The sequence below is a fragment of the Hyla sarda genome, unplaced genomic scaffold, assembly GCF_029499605.1.
Source record: "Hyla sarda isolate aHylSar1 unplaced genomic scaffold, aHylSar1.hap1 scaffold_1438, whole genome shotgun sequence".
Taxonomy (NCBI): domain Eukaryota; kingdom Metazoa; phylum Chordata; class Amphibia; order Anura; family Hylidae; genus Hyla; species Hyla sarda.
Genome location: NW_026608068.1, coordinates 61,341 through 80,938, shown reverse-complemented (window position 1 = coordinate 80,938; position 19,598 = coordinate 61,341). Strand labels below are relative to the sequence as shown.

Genomic DNA, 19,598 nt, shown 5'->3' with positions numbered 1-19,598 from the left:
AGTGAAAGCGTTCCCTTGTGTGTTCCTAGCCTGTGTTCCAGACCTCCTGCCGTTGCCCCTGACTACGATCCTTGCTGCCTGCCCTGACCTTCTGCTACGTCCGACCTTGCTCTTGTCTACTCCCTTGTACCGCGCTTATCTCCGCAGTCAGAGAGGTTGAGCCGTTGCCGGTGGATACGACCTGGTTGCTACCGCCGCTGCAAGACCATCCCGCTTTGCGGCGGGCTCTGGTGAATACCAGTAGCAACTTAGAACCGGTCCACCGACACGGTCCACGCCAATCCCTCTCTGGCACAGAGGATCCACCTCCAGCCAGCCGAATCCTGACAGTGTGATGGACGGTGTGTGATGGACGGTGTGTGATGGACGGTGTGTGATGGACGGTGTGTGATGGACGGTGTGTGATGGACGGTGTATGATGGACGTTGTATAGTAGGCATTGACCAATAGGTTATACATCACTCTCTGGTGATTCTCCTGAACCCCATGAGCTGACACTCTACATCTTCTGACTATATATAATGGCCGCCATCATGTTACTGTTTACAACCAATACTGCATTAGTCGGTGACTATGATGCTGTTTCTCTCTGCAGGAATCTCCAGCCATGCAGCATTATGGAGTGAACGGATATTCCCTGCATGCTATGAACTCGCTCAGCGCCATGTACAACCTGCACCAACAGGCGGCACAGCAAGCGCAGCATACCCCCGACTACCGGCCCTCGGTGCACGCCCTGACCCTGGCAGAGAGACTGGCTGGTAAGACTATGGGGTATTTCCTACATGTTGGGTGGGGTTACAGATCTAATGTCACATTGATGTTTATGATGGACAATGTATGATGTATGATGGATGGTGTATGATGGATGGTGAATGTATGATGGGCAATGTATGATGGATGGATGTATGATGGATGATGTATGTATGATGTGTTTATGATGGACGTTATATGATGTATGTATGATGGACGATGTATGTATGATGGACGATGTATGTATGATGTATGTATGATGGACGGTGTATGATGAATGTATGATGGGCAATGTATGTATGATGTATGTATGATGGACGGTGTATGATGAATGTATGATGGGCAATGTATTATGTATGTTATATGATGTATGTATGATGGACGTTGTATGATGTATGATGGACGTTATATGATGTATGTATGATGGATGATGTATGATGTGTGTATGATGGACAATGTATCATGTGTGTATTATGGACGTTATATGATGTATGATGGACGATGTATGATGTGTGTATGATAGACGTTATATGATGTATGATGTGTGTATGATGGACAATGTATGATGTGTGTGTGTGATGGACGTTGTATGATGTATGTATGATGGGCGATGTATGATGTGTGTATGATGGACGTTATATGATGTATGATGTGTGTATGATGGACGTTATATGATGTATGATGTGTGTATGATGGGTGATGTATGATGTTTGTATGATGGATGTTATATGATGTATGATGGATGATGTTTGATGTATGATGGACGATGTATGATGTGTGTATGATGGATGTTATATTATGTATGTATGATGGGCGATGTATAACATCCATCATACACACAACATCATCCATCATACATCATATAACATCCATCATACACACATCATACATCACCCATCATACACACATCATACATCATATAACGTCCATCATACACACATCATACATCGCCCATCATACATCATATAACGTCCATCATACACACATCATACATCGCCCATCATACATACATCATACAACGTCCATCACACACACATCATACATTGTCCATCATACATACATCAAACATCATATAACGTCTATCATACACACATCATACATCGCCCATCATACATACATAATATGATGTGTGTATGATGGACATTATATGATGGGAGATGTATGATGGACGATGTATGTATGATGGACGTTATGATGTATGATGGGCGATTGTATGATGTGTGTATGATGGACGTTATATGATGTATGATGTATGATGTGTGTATGATGAACGATGTATGATGTATGTAAGATGGACGTTATATGATGTATGATGGGCGATGTATGATGTGTCTATGATGAACGTTATATGATGTATGTATGATGGACGATGTATGATGAACGTTATATGATGTATGATGTCTGTATGATGGACGTTATATGATGGACGATGTATGATGGACATTATATGATGTATGATGTGTGTATGATGGACGTTGTATGATGTGTGTATGATGGACGTTATATGATGTATGATGTGTGTATGATGGGCGATGTATGATGTGTGTATGATGGACAGTATATGATGTATGATGTGTGTATGATGGACAGTGTATGATGTGTGTATGATGGGCGATGTATGATGGACGTTATATGATGTGTGTATGATGGACGTTATATGATGGGCGATGTATGATGGACGTGATATGATGTATGTATGATGGACGTTATATGATGTATGTATGATGGACTGTGACAGGGTTCAACACGTAAGGATTGTCACACAATCAACAGAGCAGGAGATGGGAGAACAGCACCAGGTTTATTGGCAAAAATCACAAAACAAAACACAATCCACACGATGAGGGGTGATCCGGAGTCTGGGCAAACAATGGGCAACAGAAGGGCACAGTCACTGGGCAAACAGTGGGCAACAGAAGGGCACAGTCACTGGGCAAACAATGGGCAACAGAAGGGCACAGTCACTGGGTAAACAGTGGGCAACAGAAGGGCACAGTCACTGGGTAAACAGTGGGCAACAGAAGGGCACAGTCACTGGGCAAACAATGGGCAACAGAAGGGCACAGTCACTGGGCAAACAGTGGGCAACAGAAGGGCACAGTCACTGGGCAAACAATGGGCAACAGAAGGGCACAGTCACTGGGCAAACAATGGGCAACAGAAGGGCACAGTCACTGGGCAAACAATGGGCAACAGAAGGGCACATTCACTGGGTAAACAATGGGCAACAGAAGGGCACAGTCACTGGGCAAACAATGGGCAACAGAAGGGCACAGTCACTGGGCAAACAATGGGCAAACAATGGGAAACAGAAGGGCACAGTCACTGGGCAAACAGTTGGCAACAGAAGGGCACAGTCACTGGGCAAACAATGGGCAACAGAAGGGCACAGTCACTGGGCAAACAATGGGCAACAGAAGGGCACAGTCACTGGGCAAACAATGGGCAACAGAAGGGCACAGTCACTGGGCAAACAGTGGGCAACAGAAGGGCAAACAATGGGCAACAGAAGGGCAAACAGTGGGCAACAGAAGGGCAAACAATGGGCAACAGAAGGGCAAACAATGGGCAACAGAAGGGCAAACAGTGGGCAACAGAAGGGCACAGTCACTGGGCAAACAGTGGGCAACAGAAGGGCACAGTCACTGGGCAAACAGTGGGCAACAGAAGGGCACAGTCACTGGGCAAACAGTGGGCAACAGAAGGGCACAATCACTGGGCAAACAGTGGGCAACAGAAGGGCACAGTCACTGGGCAAACAGTGGGCAACAGAAGGGCACAGTCACTGGGCAAACAGTGGGCAACAGAAGGGCACAGTCACTGGGCAAACAGTGGGCAACAGAAGGGCACAGTCACTGGGCAAGCAGTGGGCAACAGTAGAGCACAGTCACTGGGCAAACAGTGGGCCACAGAAGAGCACAGTCACTGGGCAAACAGTGGGCAACAGAAGGGCACAGTCACTGGGCAACAGAAGGGCAAACAGTGGGCAAACAGTGGGCAACAGAAGGGCACAGTCACTGGGCAAACAGTGGGCAACAGAAGGGCACAGTCACTGGGCAAACAGTGGGCAACAGAAGGGCACAGTCACTGGGCAAGCAGTGGGCAACAGTAGAGCACAGTCACTGGGCAAACAGTGGGCAACAGAAGAGCACAGTCACTGGGCAAACAGTGGGCAACAGAAGGGCACAGTCACTGGGCAACAGAAGGGCAAACAGTGGGCAAACAGTGGGCAACAGAAGGGCACAGTCACTGGGCAAACAGTGGGCAACAGAAGGGCAAACAATGGGCAAACAGTGGGCAACAGAAGGGCACAGTCACTGGGCAAACAGTGGGCAACAGAAGGGCACAGTCACTGGGCAAACAGTGGGCAACAGAAGGGCACAGTCACTGGGCAAACAATGGGCAACAGAAGGGCAAACAATGGGCAAACAGTGGGCAACAGAAGGGCACAGTCACTGGGCAAACAGTGGGCAACAGAAGGGCACAGTCACTGGGCAAACAGTGGGCAACAGAAGGGCACAGTCACTGGGCAAACAATGGGCAACAGAAGGGCACAGTCACTGGGCAAACAGTGGGCAACAGAAGGGCACAGTCACTGGGCAAACAGTGGGCAACAGAAGGGCACAGTCACTGGGCAAACAGTGGGCAACAGAAGGGCACAGTCACTGGGCAAACAATGGGCAACAGTAGAGCACAGTCACTGGGCAAACAGTGGGCAACAGAAGAGCACAGTCACTGGGCAAACAGTGGGCAACAGAAGGGCACAGTCACTGGGCAACAGAAGGGCAAACAGTTGGCAACAGAAGGGCACAGTCACTGGGCAAACAGTGGTCAACAGAAGGGCAAACAATGGGCAAACAGTGGGCAACAGAAGGGCACAGTCACTGGGCAAACAGTGGGCAACAGAAGGGCACAGTCACTGGGCAAACAGTGGGCAACAGAAGGGCACAGTCACTGGGCAAACAGTGGGCAACAGAAGGGCACAGTCACTGGGTAAACAGTGGGCAACAGAAGGGCACAGTCACTGGGCAAACAATGGGCAACAGAAGGGCACAGTCACTGGGTAAACAGTGGGCAACAGAAGGGCACAGTCACTGGGCAAACAATGGGCAACAGAAGGGCACAGTCACTGGGCAAACAAAGGGCAACAGAAGGGCACAGTCACTGGGCAAACAGTGGGCAACAGAAGGGCACAGTCACTGGGCAAACAGTGGGCAACAGAAGAGCACAGTCACTGGGCAAACAGTGGGCAACAGAAGGGCACAGTCACTGGGCAACAGAAGGGCAAACAGTGGGCAAACAGTGGGCAACAGAAGGGCACAGTCACTGGGCAACAAAAGGGCAAACAATGGGCAAACAGTGGGTAACAGAAGGGCACAGTCACTGGGCAAACAATGGGCAACAGAAGGGCACAGTCACTGGGCAAACAATGGGCAAACAATGGGAAACAGAAGGGCACAGTCACTGGGCAAACAGTGGGCAACAGAAGGGCACAGTCACTGGGCAAACAATGGGCAACAGAAGGGCACAGTCACTGGGCAAACAATGGGCAACAGAAGGGCACAGTCACTGGGCAAACAATGGGCAACAGAAGGGCAAACAATGGGCAACAGAAGGGCAAACAGTGGGAAACAGAAGGGCAAACAATGGGCAAACAGTGGGCAACAGAAGGGCAAACAATGGGCAAACAGTGGGCAACAGAAGGGCAAACAATGGGCAACAGAAGGGCAAACAATGGGCAAACAGTGGGCAACAGAAGGGCAAACAATGGGCAAACAGTGGGCAACAGAAGGGCAAACAATGGGCAAACAGTGGGCAACAGAAGGGCAAACAATGGGCAAACAGTGGGCAACAGAAGGGCACAGTCACTGGGCAAACAGTGGGCAACAGAAGGGCACAGTCACTGGGCAAACAATGGGCAACAGAAGGGCACAGTCACTGGGCAAACAATGGGCAACAGAAGGGCACAGTCACTGGGCAAACAATGGGCAACAGAAGGGCACAGTCACTGGGCAAACAATGGGCAACAGAAGGGCACAGTCACTGGGCAAACAATGGGCAACAGAAGGGCACAGTCACTGGACAAACAATGGGCAACAGAAGGGCACAGTCACTGGGCAAACAATGGGCAACAGAAGGGCACAGTCACTGGGCAAACAGTGGGCAACAGAAGGGCACAGTCACTGGGCAAACAGTGGGCAACAGAAGGGCACAGTCACTGGGCAAACAGTGGGCAACAGAAGGGCACAGTCACTGGGCAAACTATGGGCAACAGAAGGGCAAACAGTGGGCAACAGAAGGGCACAGTCACTGGGCAAACAATGGGCAACAGAAGGGCAAACAGTGGGCAACAGAAGGGCACAGTCACTGGGCAAACAATGGGCAACAGAAGGGCACAGTCACTGGGCAAACAATGGGCAACAGAAGGGCACAGTCACTGGGCAAACAATGGGCAACAGAAGGGCACAGTCACTGGGCAAACAATGGGAAACAGAAGGGCACAGTCACTGGGCAAACAGTGGGCAACAGAAGGGCAAACAGTGGGCAACAGAAGGGCACAGTCACTGGGCAAACAGTGGGCAACAGAAGGGCAAACAGTGGGCAACAGAAGGGCACAGTCACTGGGCAAACAATGGGCAACAGAAGGGCAAACAGTGGGCAACAGAAGGGCACAGTCACTGGGCAAACAATGGGCAACAGAAGGGCAAACAGTAGGCAACAGAAGGGCACAGTCACTGGGCAAACAATGGGCAACAGAAGGGCACAGTCACTGGGCAAACAATGGGCAACAGAAGGGCACAGTCACTGGGCAATCAATGGGCAACAGAAGGGCACAGTCACTGGGCAAACAATGGGCAACAGAAGGGCACAGTCACTGGGCAAACAATGGGCAACAGAAGGGCACAGTCACTGGGCAAACAGTGGGCAACAGAAGAGCAAACAATGGGCAAACAGTGGGCAACAGAAGGGCACAGTCACTGGGCAAACAGTGGGCAACAGAAGGGCACAGTCACTGGGCAAACAGTGGGCAACAGAAGGGCACAGTCACTGGGCAAACAATGGGCAACAGAAGGGCACAGTCACTAGGCAAACAATGGGCAACAGAAGGGCACAGTCACTAGGCAAACAATAGGCAACAGAAGGGCACAGTCACTGGGCAAACAGTGGGCAACAGAAGGGCACAGTCACTGGGCAAACAGTGGGCAACAGAAGGGCACAGTCACTGGGCAAACAATGGGCAACAGAAGGGCACAGTCACTGGGCAAACAATGGGCAACAGAAGGGCACAGTCACTGGGCAAACTGGGCAACAGAAGGGCACAGTCACTGGGCAAACAGTGGGCAACAGAAGGGCACAGTCACTGGGCAAACAATGGGCAACAGAAGGGCACAGTCACTAGGCAAACAATGGGCAACAGAAGGGCACAGTCACTGGGCAAACAATGGGCAACAGAAGGGCACAGTCACTGGGCAAACAATGGGCAACAGAAGGGCACAGTCACTGGGCAAACAATGGGCAACAGAAGGGCACAGTCACTGGGCAAACAGTGGGCAACAGAAGGGCACAGTCACTGGGCAAACAATGGGCAACAGAAGGGCAAACAGTGGGCAACAGAAGGGCACAGTCACTGGGCAAACAGTGGGCAACAGAAGGGCACAGTCACTGGGCAAACAATGGGCAACAGAAGGGCAAACAGTGGGCAACAGAAGGGCACAGTCACTGGGCAAACAATGGGCAACAGAAGGGCAAACAGTGGGCAACAGAAGGGCACAGTCACTGGGCAAACAATGGGCAACAGAAGGGCACAGTCACTGGGCAAACAATGGGCAACAGAAGGGCACAGTCACTGGGCAAACAATGGGCAACAGAAGGGCACAGTCACTGGGCAAACAATGGGCAACAGAAGGGCACAGTCACTGGGCAAACAGTGGGCAACAGAAGGGCACAGTCACTGGGCAAACAGTGGGCAACAGAAGGGCACAGTTACTGGGCAAACAGTGGGCAACAGAAGGGCACAGTCACTGGGCAAACAGTGGGCAACAGTAGAGCACAGTCACTGGGCAAACAGTGGGCCACAGAAGAGCACAGTCACTGGGCAAACAGTGGGCAACAGAAGGGCACAGTCACTGGGCAACAGAAGGGCAAACAGTGGGCAAACAGTGGGCAACAGAAGGGCACAGTCACTGGGCAAACAGTGGGCAACAGAAGGGCACAGTCACTGGGCAAACAGTGGGCAACAGAAGGGCACAGTCACTGGGCAAGCAGTGGGCAACAGTAGAGCACAGTCACTGGGCAAACAGTGGGCAACAGAAGAGCACAGTCACTGGGCAAACAGTGGGCAACAGAAGGGCACAGTCACTGGGCAACAGAAGGGCAAACAGTGGGCAAACAGTGGGCAACAGAAGGGCACAGTCACTGGGCAAACAGTGGGCAACAGAAGGGCAAACAATGGGCAAACAGTGGGCAACAGAAGGGCACAGTCACTGGGCAAACAGTGGGCAACAGAAGGGCACAGTCACTGGGCAAACAGTGGGCAACAGAAGGGCACAGTCACTGGGCAAACAATGGGCAACAGAAGGGCAAACAATGGGCAAACAGTGGGCAACAGAAGGGCACAGTCACTGGGCAAACAGTGGGCAACAGAAGGGCACAGTCACTGGGCAAACAGTGGGCAACAGAAGGGCACAGTCACTGGGCAAACAATGGGCAACAGAAGGGCACAGTCACTGGGCAAACAGTGGGCAACAGAAGGGCACAGTCACTGGGCAAACAGTGGGCAACAGAAGGGCACAGTCACTGGGCAAACAGTGGGCAACAGAAGGGCACAGTCACTGGGCAAACAATGGGCAACAGTAGAGCACAGTCACTGGGCAAACAGTGGGCAACAGAAGGGCACAGTCACTGGGCAACAGAAGGGCAAACAGTTGGCAACAGAAGGGCACAGTCACTGGGCAAACAGTGGTCAACAGAAGGGCAAACAATGGGCAAACAGTGGGCAACAGAAGGGCACAGTCACTGGGCAAACAGTGGGCAACAGAAGGGCACAGTCACTGGGCAAACAGTGGGCAACAGAAGGGCACAGTCACTGGGCAAACAGTGGGCAACAGAAGGGCACAGTCACTGGGTAAACAGTGGGCAACAGAAGGGCACAGTCACTGGGCAAACAATGGGCAACAGAAGGGCACAGTCACTGGGTAAACAGTGGGCAACAGAAGGGCACAGTCACTGGGCAAACAATGGGCAACAGAAGGGCACAGTCACTGGGCAAACAATGGGCAACAGAAGGGCACAGTCACTGGGCAAACAATGGGCAACAGAAGGGCACAGTCACTGGGCAAACAGTGGGCAACAGTAGAGCACAGTCACTGGGCAAACAGTGGGCAACAGAAGAGCACAGTCACTGGGCAAACAGTGGGCAACAGAAGGGCACAGTCACTGGGCAACAGAAGGGCAAACAGTGGGCAAACAGTGGGCAACAGAAGGGCACAGTCACTGGGCAACAAAAGGGCAAACAATGGGCAAACAGTGGGTAACAGAAGGGCACAGTCACTGGGCAAACAATGGGCAACAGAAGGGCACAGTCACTGGGCAAACAATGGGCAAACAATGGGAAACAGAAGGGCACAGTCACTGGGCAAACAGTGGGCAACAGAAGGGCACAGTCACTGGGCAAACAATGGGCAACAGAAGGGCACAGTCACTGGGCAAACAATGGGCAACAGAAGGGCACAGTCACTGGGCAAACAATGGGCAACAGAAGGGCAAACAATGGGCAACAGAAGGGCAAACAGTGGGAAACAGAAGGGCAAACAATGGGCAAACAGTGGGCAACAGAAGGGCAAACAATGGGCAAACAGTGGGCAACAGAAGGGCAAACAATGGGCAACAGAAGGGCAAACAATGGGCAACAGAAGGGCAAACAATGGGCAAACAGTGGGCAACAGAAGGGCAAACAATGGGCAAACAGTGGGCAACAGAAGGGCAAACAATGGGCAAACAGTGGGCAACAGAAGGGCACAGTCACTGGGCAAACAGTGGGCAACAGAAGGGCACAGTCACTGGGCAAACAGTGGGCAACAGAAGGGCACAGTCACTGGGCAAACAATGGGCAACAGAAGGGCACAGTCACTGGGCAAACAATGGGCAACAGAAGGGCACAGTCACTGGGCAAACAATGGGCAACAGAAGGGCACAGTCACTGGGCAAACAATGGGCAACAGAAGGGCACAGTCACTGGGCAAACAATGGGCAACAGAAGGGCACAGTCACTGGGCAAACAATGGGCAACAGAAGGGCACAGTCACTGGGCAAACAGTGGGCAACAGAAGGGCACAGTCACTGGGCAAACAGTGGGCAACAGAAGGGCACAGTCACTGGGCAAACAGTGGGCAACAGAAGGGCACAGTCACTGGGCAAACTATGGGCAACAGAAGGGCAAACAGTGGGCAACAGAAGGGCACAGTCACTGGGCAAACAATGGGCAACAGAAGGGCAAACAGTGGGCAACAGAAGGGCACAGTCACTGGGCAAACAATGGGCAACAGAAGGGCACAGTCACTGGGCAAACAATGGGCAACAGAAGGGCACAGTCACTGGGCAAACAATGGGCAACAGAAGGGCACAGTCACTGGGCAAACAATGGGAAACAGAAGGGCACAGACACTGGGCAAACAGTGGGCAACAGAAGGGCACAGTCACTGGGCAAACAGTGGGCAACAGAAGGGCAAACAGTGGGCAACAGAAGGGCACAGTCACTGGGCAAACAATGGGCAACAGAAGGGCAAACAGTGGGCAACAGAAGGGCACAGTCACTGGGCAAACAATGGGCAACAGAAGGGCAAACAGTAGGCAACAGAAGGGCACAGTCACTGGGCAAACAATGGGCAACAGAAGGGCACAGTCACTGGGCAAACAATGGGCAACAGAAGGGCACAGTCACTGGGCAATCAATGGGCAACAGAAGGGCACAGTCACTGGGCAAACAATGGGCAACAGAAGGGCACAGTCACTGGGCAAACAATGGGCAACAGAAGGGCACAGTCACTGGGCAAACAGTGGGCAACAGAAGAGCAAACAATGGGCAAACAGTGGGCAACAGAAGGGCACAGTCACTGGGCAAACAGTGGGCAACAGAAGGGCACAGTCACTGGGCAAACAGTGGGCAACAGAAGGGCACAGTCACTGGGCAAACAATGGGCAACAGAAGGGCACAGTCACTAGGCAAACAATGGGCAACAGAAGGGCACAGTCACTAGGCAAACAATAGGCAACAGAAGGGCACAGTCACTGGGCAAACAGTGGGCAACAGAAGGGCACAGTCACTGGGCAAACAGTGGGCAACAGAAGGGCACAGTCACTGGGCAAACAATGGGCAACAGAAGGGCACAGTCACTGGGCAAACAATGGGCAACAGAAGGGCACAGTCACTGGGCAAACTGGGCAACAGAAGGGCACAGTCACTGGGCAAACAGTGGGCAACAGAAGGGCACAGTCACTGGGCAAACAATGGGCAACAGAAGGGCACAGTCACTAGGCAAACAATGGGCAACAGAAGGGCACAGTCACTGGGCAAACAATGGGCAACAGAAGGGCACAGTCACTGGGCAAACAATGGGCAACAGAAGGGCACAGTCACTGGGCAACAGAAGGGCACAGTCACTGGGCAAACAGTGGGCAACAGAAGGGCACAGTCACTGGGCAAACAATGGGCAACAGAAGGGCAAACAGTGGGCAACAGAAGGGCACAGTCACTGGGCAAACAGTGGGCAACAGAAGGGCACAGTCACTGGGCAAACAATGGGCAACAGAAGGGCAAACAGTGGGCAACAGAAGGGCACAGTCACTGGGCAAACAATGGGCAACAGAAGGGCAAACAGTGGGCAACAGAAGGGCACAGTCACTGGGCAAACAATGGGCAACAGAAGGGCACAGTCACTGGGCAAACAATGGGCAACAGAAGGGCACAGTCACTGGGCAAACAATGGGCAACAGAAGGGCACAGTCACTGGGCAAACAATGGGCAACAGAAGGGCACAGTCACTGGGCAAACAATGGGCAACAGAAGGGCACAGTCACTGGGCAAACAGTGGGCAACAGAAGGGCAAACAGTGGGCAACAGAAGGGCACAGTCACTGGGCAAACAGTGGGCAACAGAAGGGCAAACAGTGGGCAACAGAAGGGCAAACAGTGGGCAACAGAAGGGCACAGTCACTGGGCAAACAATGGGCAACAGAAGGGCAAACAGTGGGCAACAGAAGGGCACAGTCACTGGGCAAACAATGGGCAACAGAAGGGCAAACAGTGGGCAACAGACGGACACAGTCACTGGGCAAACAATGGGCAACAGAAGGGCAAACAGTGGGCAACAGAAGGACACAGTCACTGGGCAAACAATGGGCAACAGAAGGGCAAACAGTGGGCAACAGAAGGGCACAGTCACTGGGCAAACAATGGGCAACAGAAGGGCACAGTCACTGGGCAAACAATGGGCAACAGAAGGGCACAGTCACTGTGCAAACAATGGGCAACAGAAGGGCACAGTCACTGGGCAAACAATGGGCAACAGAAGGGCACAGTCACTGGGCAAACAATGGGCAACAGAAGGGCACAGTCACTGGGCAAACAATAGGCAACAGAAGGGCACAGTCACTGGGCAAACAGTGGGCAACAGAAGAGCAAACAATGGGCAAACAGTGGGCAACAGAAGGGCACAGTCACTGGGCAAACAGTGGGCAACAGAAGGGCACAGTCACTGGGCAAACAATGGGCAACAGAAGGGCACAGTCACTAGGCAAACAATGGGCAACAGAAGGGCACAGTCACTAGGCAAACAATAGGCAACAGAAGGGCACAGTCACTGGGCAAACAGTGGGCAACAGAAGGGCACAGTCACTGGGCAAACAGTGGGCAACAGAAGGGCACAGTCACTGGGCAAACAATGGGCAACAGAAGGGCACAGTCACTGGGCAAACAATGGGCAACAGAAGGGCACAGTCACTGGGCAAACAGTGGGCAACAGAAGGGCACAGTCACTGGGCAAACAGTGGGCAACAGAAGGGCACAGTCACTGGGCAAACAGTGGGCAACAGAAGGGCACAGTCACTGGGCAAACAGTGGGCAACAGAAGGGCACAGTCACTGGGCAAACAATGGGCAACAGAAGGGCAAACAGTGGGCAACAGAAGGGCACAGTCACTGGGCAAACAGTGGGCAACAGAAGGGCACAGTCACTGGGCAAACAATGGACAACAGAAGGGCAAACAGTGGGCAACTGAAGGGCACAGTCACTGGGCAAACAATGGGCAACAGAAGGGCAAACAGTGGGCAACAGAAGGGCACAGTCACTGGGCAAACAATGGGCAACAGAAGGGCACAGTCACTGGGCAAACAATGGGCAACAGAAGGGCACAGTCACTGGGCAAACAATGGGCAACAGAAGGGCACAGTCACTGGGCAAACAATGGGCAACAGAAGGGCACAGTCACTGGGCAAACAATGGGCAACAGAAGGGCACAGTCACTGGGCAAACAGTGGGCAACAGAAGAGCAAACAATGGGCAAACAGTGGGCAACAGAAGGGCACAGTCACTGGGCAAACAGTGGGCAACAGAAGGGCACAGTCACTGGGCAAACAGTGGGCAACAGAAGGGCACAGTCACTGGGCAAACAATGGGCAACAGAAGGGCACAGTCACTAGGCAAACAATAGGCAACAGAAGGGCACAGTCACTGGGCAAACAGTGGGCAACAGAAGGGCACAGTCACTGGGCAAACAGTGGGCAACAGAAGGGCACAGTCACTGGGCAAACAATGGGCAACAGAAGGGCAAACAGTGGGCAACAGAAGGGCACAGTCACTGGGCAAACAATGGGCAACAGAAGGGCACAGTCACTGGGCAAACAATGGGCAACAGAAGGGCAAACAGTGGGCAACAGAAGGGCAAACAATGGGCAAACAGTGGGCAACAGAAGGGCACAGTCACTGGGCAAACAGTGGGCAACAGAAGGGCACAGTCACTGGGTAAACAGTGGGCAACAGAAGGGCACAGTCACTGGGCAAACAGTGGGCAACAGAAGGGCAAACAATGGGCAACAGTCACTGGGCACAGGGAAGGAACAAACTGCAGATCCTGGGATTCAGCTCCGGGTCCAACACTCCACACTCCAATGTATTGTCCACAGATAACAGCTCCACGTCTAGTGGTACCTCAAGTCCTCTGGGAGGTCCGGTCCTCAAATCCGCTCCTCAGTCCCCAGCCAAGTCCCCAGCCAAGTCCCCAGCCAAGTCCCCAGCCAAGTCCCCAGCCAAGTCCCCAGCCAAGTCCCCAGCCAAGTCCCCAGCCAAGTCCAACACGATTCCTTGTCCCAGAGGGCGGCCTCAGCCTCAGCTCCTCTATCCCAGAAATCCTCCAGGTTCTGGGGCACAATCTCCAGGGCAGGTTGTACTGGCAGCAACTCTCACCCCAGAGATCAACACAGCAACTCCATCAGATGACTCCTCAGCTATCGGGGTACTACAGGTCCCAGCAGGCTCTGTACTAGCATCAGCTCCTGTCTCTGGGACATCACACACTAGACTCAGAGTCCCCCACCCAGCTCTTCTTATCTCCCCAGATTCCTGTAGGGGGAGGGAAGGCATCTCCAGCATCTCCAAGGTATCTGCCCCAGACCTGAGGTGGGCACCAGGAATAATTTGCATTCCTTTGGTCAATATCCCCCCATCTTCCTGTGTCCATCTTATGTCCAGTTATATCCACCATGACAACAGATCCCCCTCCCCCTCCACAACACATAGAGGAATGACCTAAATTACCTACAGAATACATCAGAAACTCAGGAAGACTTATAAGGAATACTATGGTGCCTGTGACCATCACATGGACGTTGTATGATGTGTGTGTGTGATGGACGTTCTATGATGTGTGTGTGATGGACGTTATATGATGTATGATGTATGTATGATGGACGTTATATGATGTATGATGTATGTATGATGGACGTTATATGATGTATGTATGAGGGACAATGTATGATGTATGTATGATGGACAATGTATGATGTGTGTGTGATGGACGATGTATAATGAATGTATGATGGACATTGTATGATGGACGTTATATGATGTATGTATGATGGACGTTATATGATGTATGATGTATGTATGATGGACGTTATATGATGTATGTATGAGGGACAAAGTATGATGTATGTATGATGGACGATGTATGATGTATGTATGATGGACGTTATATGATGTATGATGGACATTGTATGATGTATGTATGATGGACGTTATATGATGTATGATGTATGTATGATGGACGATGTGTGATGTATGTATGATGGACGTTATATGATTGTATGATGGACGTTATATGATGTATGTATGATGGACGTGATGATGTATGTATGATGTATGTTGGACGATGTATGTATGATGGACGTTATATGATGTATGATGTATGTATGATGGACTTTGTATGATGTATGTATGATGGACGTTGTATGATGGACGTTATATGATGGACTATGTATGATGTGTGTATGATGTATGTATGATGGACGTTGTATGATGTATGATGGACTTTGTATGATGTATGTATGATGGACGTTGTATGATGTATGTATGATGGACGTTGTATGATGGACGTTATATGATGGACTATGTATGATGGACAATGTATGATGTATGTATGATGGACGTTGTATGATGTATGTATGATGGACGTTGTATGATGGACGTTATATGATGGACTATGTATGATGGACGATGTATGATGTGTGTATGATGTATGTATGATGGACGATGTATGATGTGTGTATGATGTATGTATGATGGACGATGTATGATGTATGTATGATGGACGTTATATGATGTATGTATGATGGATGTTGTATGATGTGTGTATGATGGATGATGTATGATGTGTGTATGATGGACGTTATATGATGTATGATGTATGTTTGATGGACGATGTATGATGGACGTTATATGATGGACGATGTATGATGTATGTATGATGGACTTTGTATGATGTATGTATGATGGACGTTGTATGATGTATGATGTATGTATGATGGACGTTGTATGATGTATGATGTATGTATGATGGACAATGTATGATTTATGTATGATGGACGTTGTATGATGTATGTATGATGGACGTTGTATGATGGACTATGTATGATGGACGATGTATGATGTGTGTATGATGTATGTATGATGGACGTTATATGATGTATGTATGATGGATGTTGTATGATGTGTGTATGATGGATGATGTATGATGTGTGTATGATGGACGTTATATGATGTATGATGTATGTTTGATGGACGATGTATGATGGACGTTATATGATGGACGATGTATGATGTAAGTATGATGGATGTTATATGATGTATGATGGACGTTATATGTTGTATGATGTGTGTATGATGGACGATGTATGATGTGTGTATGATGGACGTTATATGATGTACGATGTATGTTTGGACGATGTATGATGGACGTTATATGATGGACGATGTATGATGTATGTATGATGGACGATGTATGATGTATGTATGATGGACGATGTATGATGTGTGTATGATGTATGTATGATGGACGTTATATGATGTATGATGTGTATGATGGACGATGTATGATGTATGTGTGATGGACGTTGTATGATGTATGTATGATGGACGTTGTATGATGTATGATGGACGTTAGATGATGGACGATGTATGATGTGTGTATGATGTGTATGATGGATGTTATATGATGTATGATGTGTATGATGGACGATGTATGATGTATGTGTGATGGACGTTGTATGATGTATGATGGACGATGTATGATGTATGTGTGATGGACGTTGTATGATGTATGTATGATGGACGTTGTATGATGTATGATGGACGTTATATGATGTATGATGGACGTTATATGATGGACGATGTATGATGTATGTGTGATGTGTATGATGGATGTTATATGATGTATGATGTGTATGATGGACGATGTATGATGGACGTCTGGCAGCGGATGTTACAGACTACCACGTCACGGCTTTCTTCCTGTAATTAAATGGGCCCTATTTTATCTTCCAACGGCTGTACATTTCAAGACATCATCCTGGAAGCCCGATATGGGTCCCAGCACCGCAAACAGCGCCGGAGCCGCACGGCATTCACCGCCCAACAACTGGAGGCCCTGGAGAAGACCTTCCAGAAGACGCACTATCCTGACGTGGTGATGCGGGAACGACTGGCAATGTGCACCAACCTCCCGGAGGCCAGAGTGCAGGTACGGGCCCTAAGCTGGAGGCTGCCCTAAGGGGCCCCAGGTCTACCACAGAAAGGGGAGATGAGTGAGTGGGGGCGGGGAGGACCATTGAAGATGCAAACGTTCCTTCCTACAATTGTTGGTGTGAACAGCGGCCGAACCTTCTCTTTACAGGTTTGGTTTAAGAACAGAAGAGCCAAATTCCGCAAGAAGCAGCGGAGTCTCCAGAAAGAGCAACTGCAGAAACACAAAGACTCCGAATCTGGCAGCAGTGAGGCCAAGCCTGACCCCGCCCCTGCGGAGCCAGCAGCCCCTCCCCGGGATTCCAAGGCCTTGCACAGTACGGTCAGTGACACCACCCTGAAGCTGAACTCAGCACTGTCCGACCAGTCTGCCAGCGAGTCTGCGGCAGAAGACCAAACCGACAAAGAGGAGGAGCCTAAAACCCCCCGGGAAGAGACCAAGAGCGAGAAGCCTTCCCCCGCAGAGTCCAAAGTCCTGAACTATAAGAGAGCCAGTCCCAAAACAGGTAAGTCCCTAAGAACAGCAGTACAATGACAGAAGCTGGGGTCCAGGTGAGGGGTCGGGGCTCCTCCATACATCCAGAGGGTTATGGGGGGGGGGGGGAATCTCCTGCCGCTCCTCATATAGTCCTGACAGTCACCTGATAACTGAGGGGTCGGGGCTCCTCCATACATCTGGAGCGTTATGGGGGGATCTCCTGCCGCTCCTCATATAGTCCTGACAGTCACCTGATAACTAAGGGGTCGGGGCTCCTCCATACATCCAGAGGGTTATGGGGGGGGGGGGAATCTCCTGCCGCTCCTCATATAGTCCTGACAGTCACCTGATAACTGAGGGGTCGGGGCTCCTCCATACATCCGGAGCGTTATGGGGGGATCTCCTGCCGCTTCTCATATAGTCCTGACAGTCACCTGATAACTGGGGGGTCGGGGCTCCTCCATACATCCAGAGGGTTATGGGGGGGATCTTCTGCCTCTCCTCATATAGTCCTGACAGTCACCTGATAACTGAGGGGTCGGGGCTCCTCCATACATCCAGAGGGTTATGGGGGGGATCTCCTGCCGCTCCTCATAGTCCTGATAATAATTGCGGTTTCTTCCTCTTGCAGAGTCTCCAGTCGGCAGCACCATGAACCCGGTGTCCAGTAATTGTCTTCCCCCGACTCATTCCTACTCCTCCTCTCCGCTGAGTCTGTTCCGCCTGCAAGAACAGTTCCGACAGCACATGGCGGCCACCAACAACCTGGTCCATTACTCTTCCTTTGACATGGCCAGTCCCCCGGCGGTGCCCTACCTGGGCATGAATGTTGGCATGACGCCCCTCAGCAGCCTGCACTGTCAGTCCTACTACCAGTCCTTGTCCCACGCTCAGCAGGTCTGGTCCTCTCCCATCCTGCAGGGCTCCGGGGCCCTTCCCAGTCTCAACAGTAAAACAACAAGTATTGAGAATCTGAGGCTCCGAGCAAAACAACACGCGGCCTCATTAGGACTGGACACGTTACCCAACTGACTCTCCACTATGGATGGTGGCGTGCCCCCCGTGTCCCCCATTATAAGGTGGGCGCTATGGATGGTGGCGTGCCCCCGTGTCCCCATTATAATGTGGCTGCTATGGATGGTGGCGTGCCCCCGTGTCCCCATTATAAGGTGGGCACTATGGATGGTGGCGTGCCCCCGTGTCCCCATTATAAGGTGGGCGCTATGGATGGTGGCGTGCCCCCGTGTCCCCATTATAAGGTGGGCGCTATGGATGGTGGCGTGCCCCCGTGTCCCCATTATAAGGTGGGCGCTATGGATGGTGGCGTGCCCCCGTGTCCCCATTATAAGGTGGGCGCTATGGATGGTGGCGTGTCCCCATTATAATGTGGCTGCTATGGATGGTGGCGTGCCCCCGTGTCCCCATTATAAGGTGGGCGCTATGGATGGTGGCGTGCCCCCGTGTCCCCATTATAAGGTGGGCGCTATGGATGGTGGCGTGTCCCCATTATAATGTGGCTGCTATGGATGGTGGCGTGCCCCCGTGTCCCCATTATAAGGTGGGCGCTATGGATGGTGGCGTGCCCCCGTGTCCCCATTATAAGGTGGGTGCTATGGATGGTGGCGTGCCCCCGTGTCCCCATTATAAGGTGGCCGCTATGGATGGTGGCGTGCCCCCGTGTCCCCATTATAATGTGGCCGCTATGGATGGTGGCGTGCCCCCGTGTCCCCATTATAATGTGGCCGCTATGGATGGTGGCGTGCCCCCGTGTCCCCATTATAATGTGGCCGCTATGGATGGTGGCGTGCCCCCGTGTCCCCATTATAATGTGGCCGCTATGGATAGTGGCGTGCCCCCGTGTCCCCATTATAATGTGGCCGCTATGGATGGTGGCGTGCCCCCGTGTCCCCATTATAAGGTGGGCGCTATGGATAGTGGCGTGCCCCCGTGTCCCCATTATAATGTGGCCGCTATGGATGGTGGCGTGCCCCCGTGTCCCCATTATAAGGTGGCCGCTATGGATGGTGGCGTGCCCCCGTGTCCCCATTATAAGGTGGCCGCTATGGATGGTGGCGTG

General features: G+C 51.4%; 1 protein-coding gene across 1 annotated transcript; it reads left to right on the top strand.

Moving 5' to 3' along the window:
• Positions 1 to 598: 598 nt before the first annotated feature.
• DMBX1 (diencephalon/mesencephalon homeobox 1) lies at positions 599 to 19,395 on the top strand. The gene is made up of 4 exons (XM_056552178.1): positions 599 to 761; positions 16,863 to 17,041; positions 17,195 to 17,549; positions 18,153 to 19,395. The coding sequence occupies exons 1-4, from the start codon at positions 608 to 610 to the stop codon at positions 18,551 to 18,553; spliced, it is 1,089 nt and encodes a 362-aa protein (XP_056408153.1). The 5' UTR covers positions 599 to 607; the 3' UTR covers positions 18,554 to 19,395.
• The last annotated feature ends 203 nt before the right edge of the window (positions 19,396 to 19,598 follow it).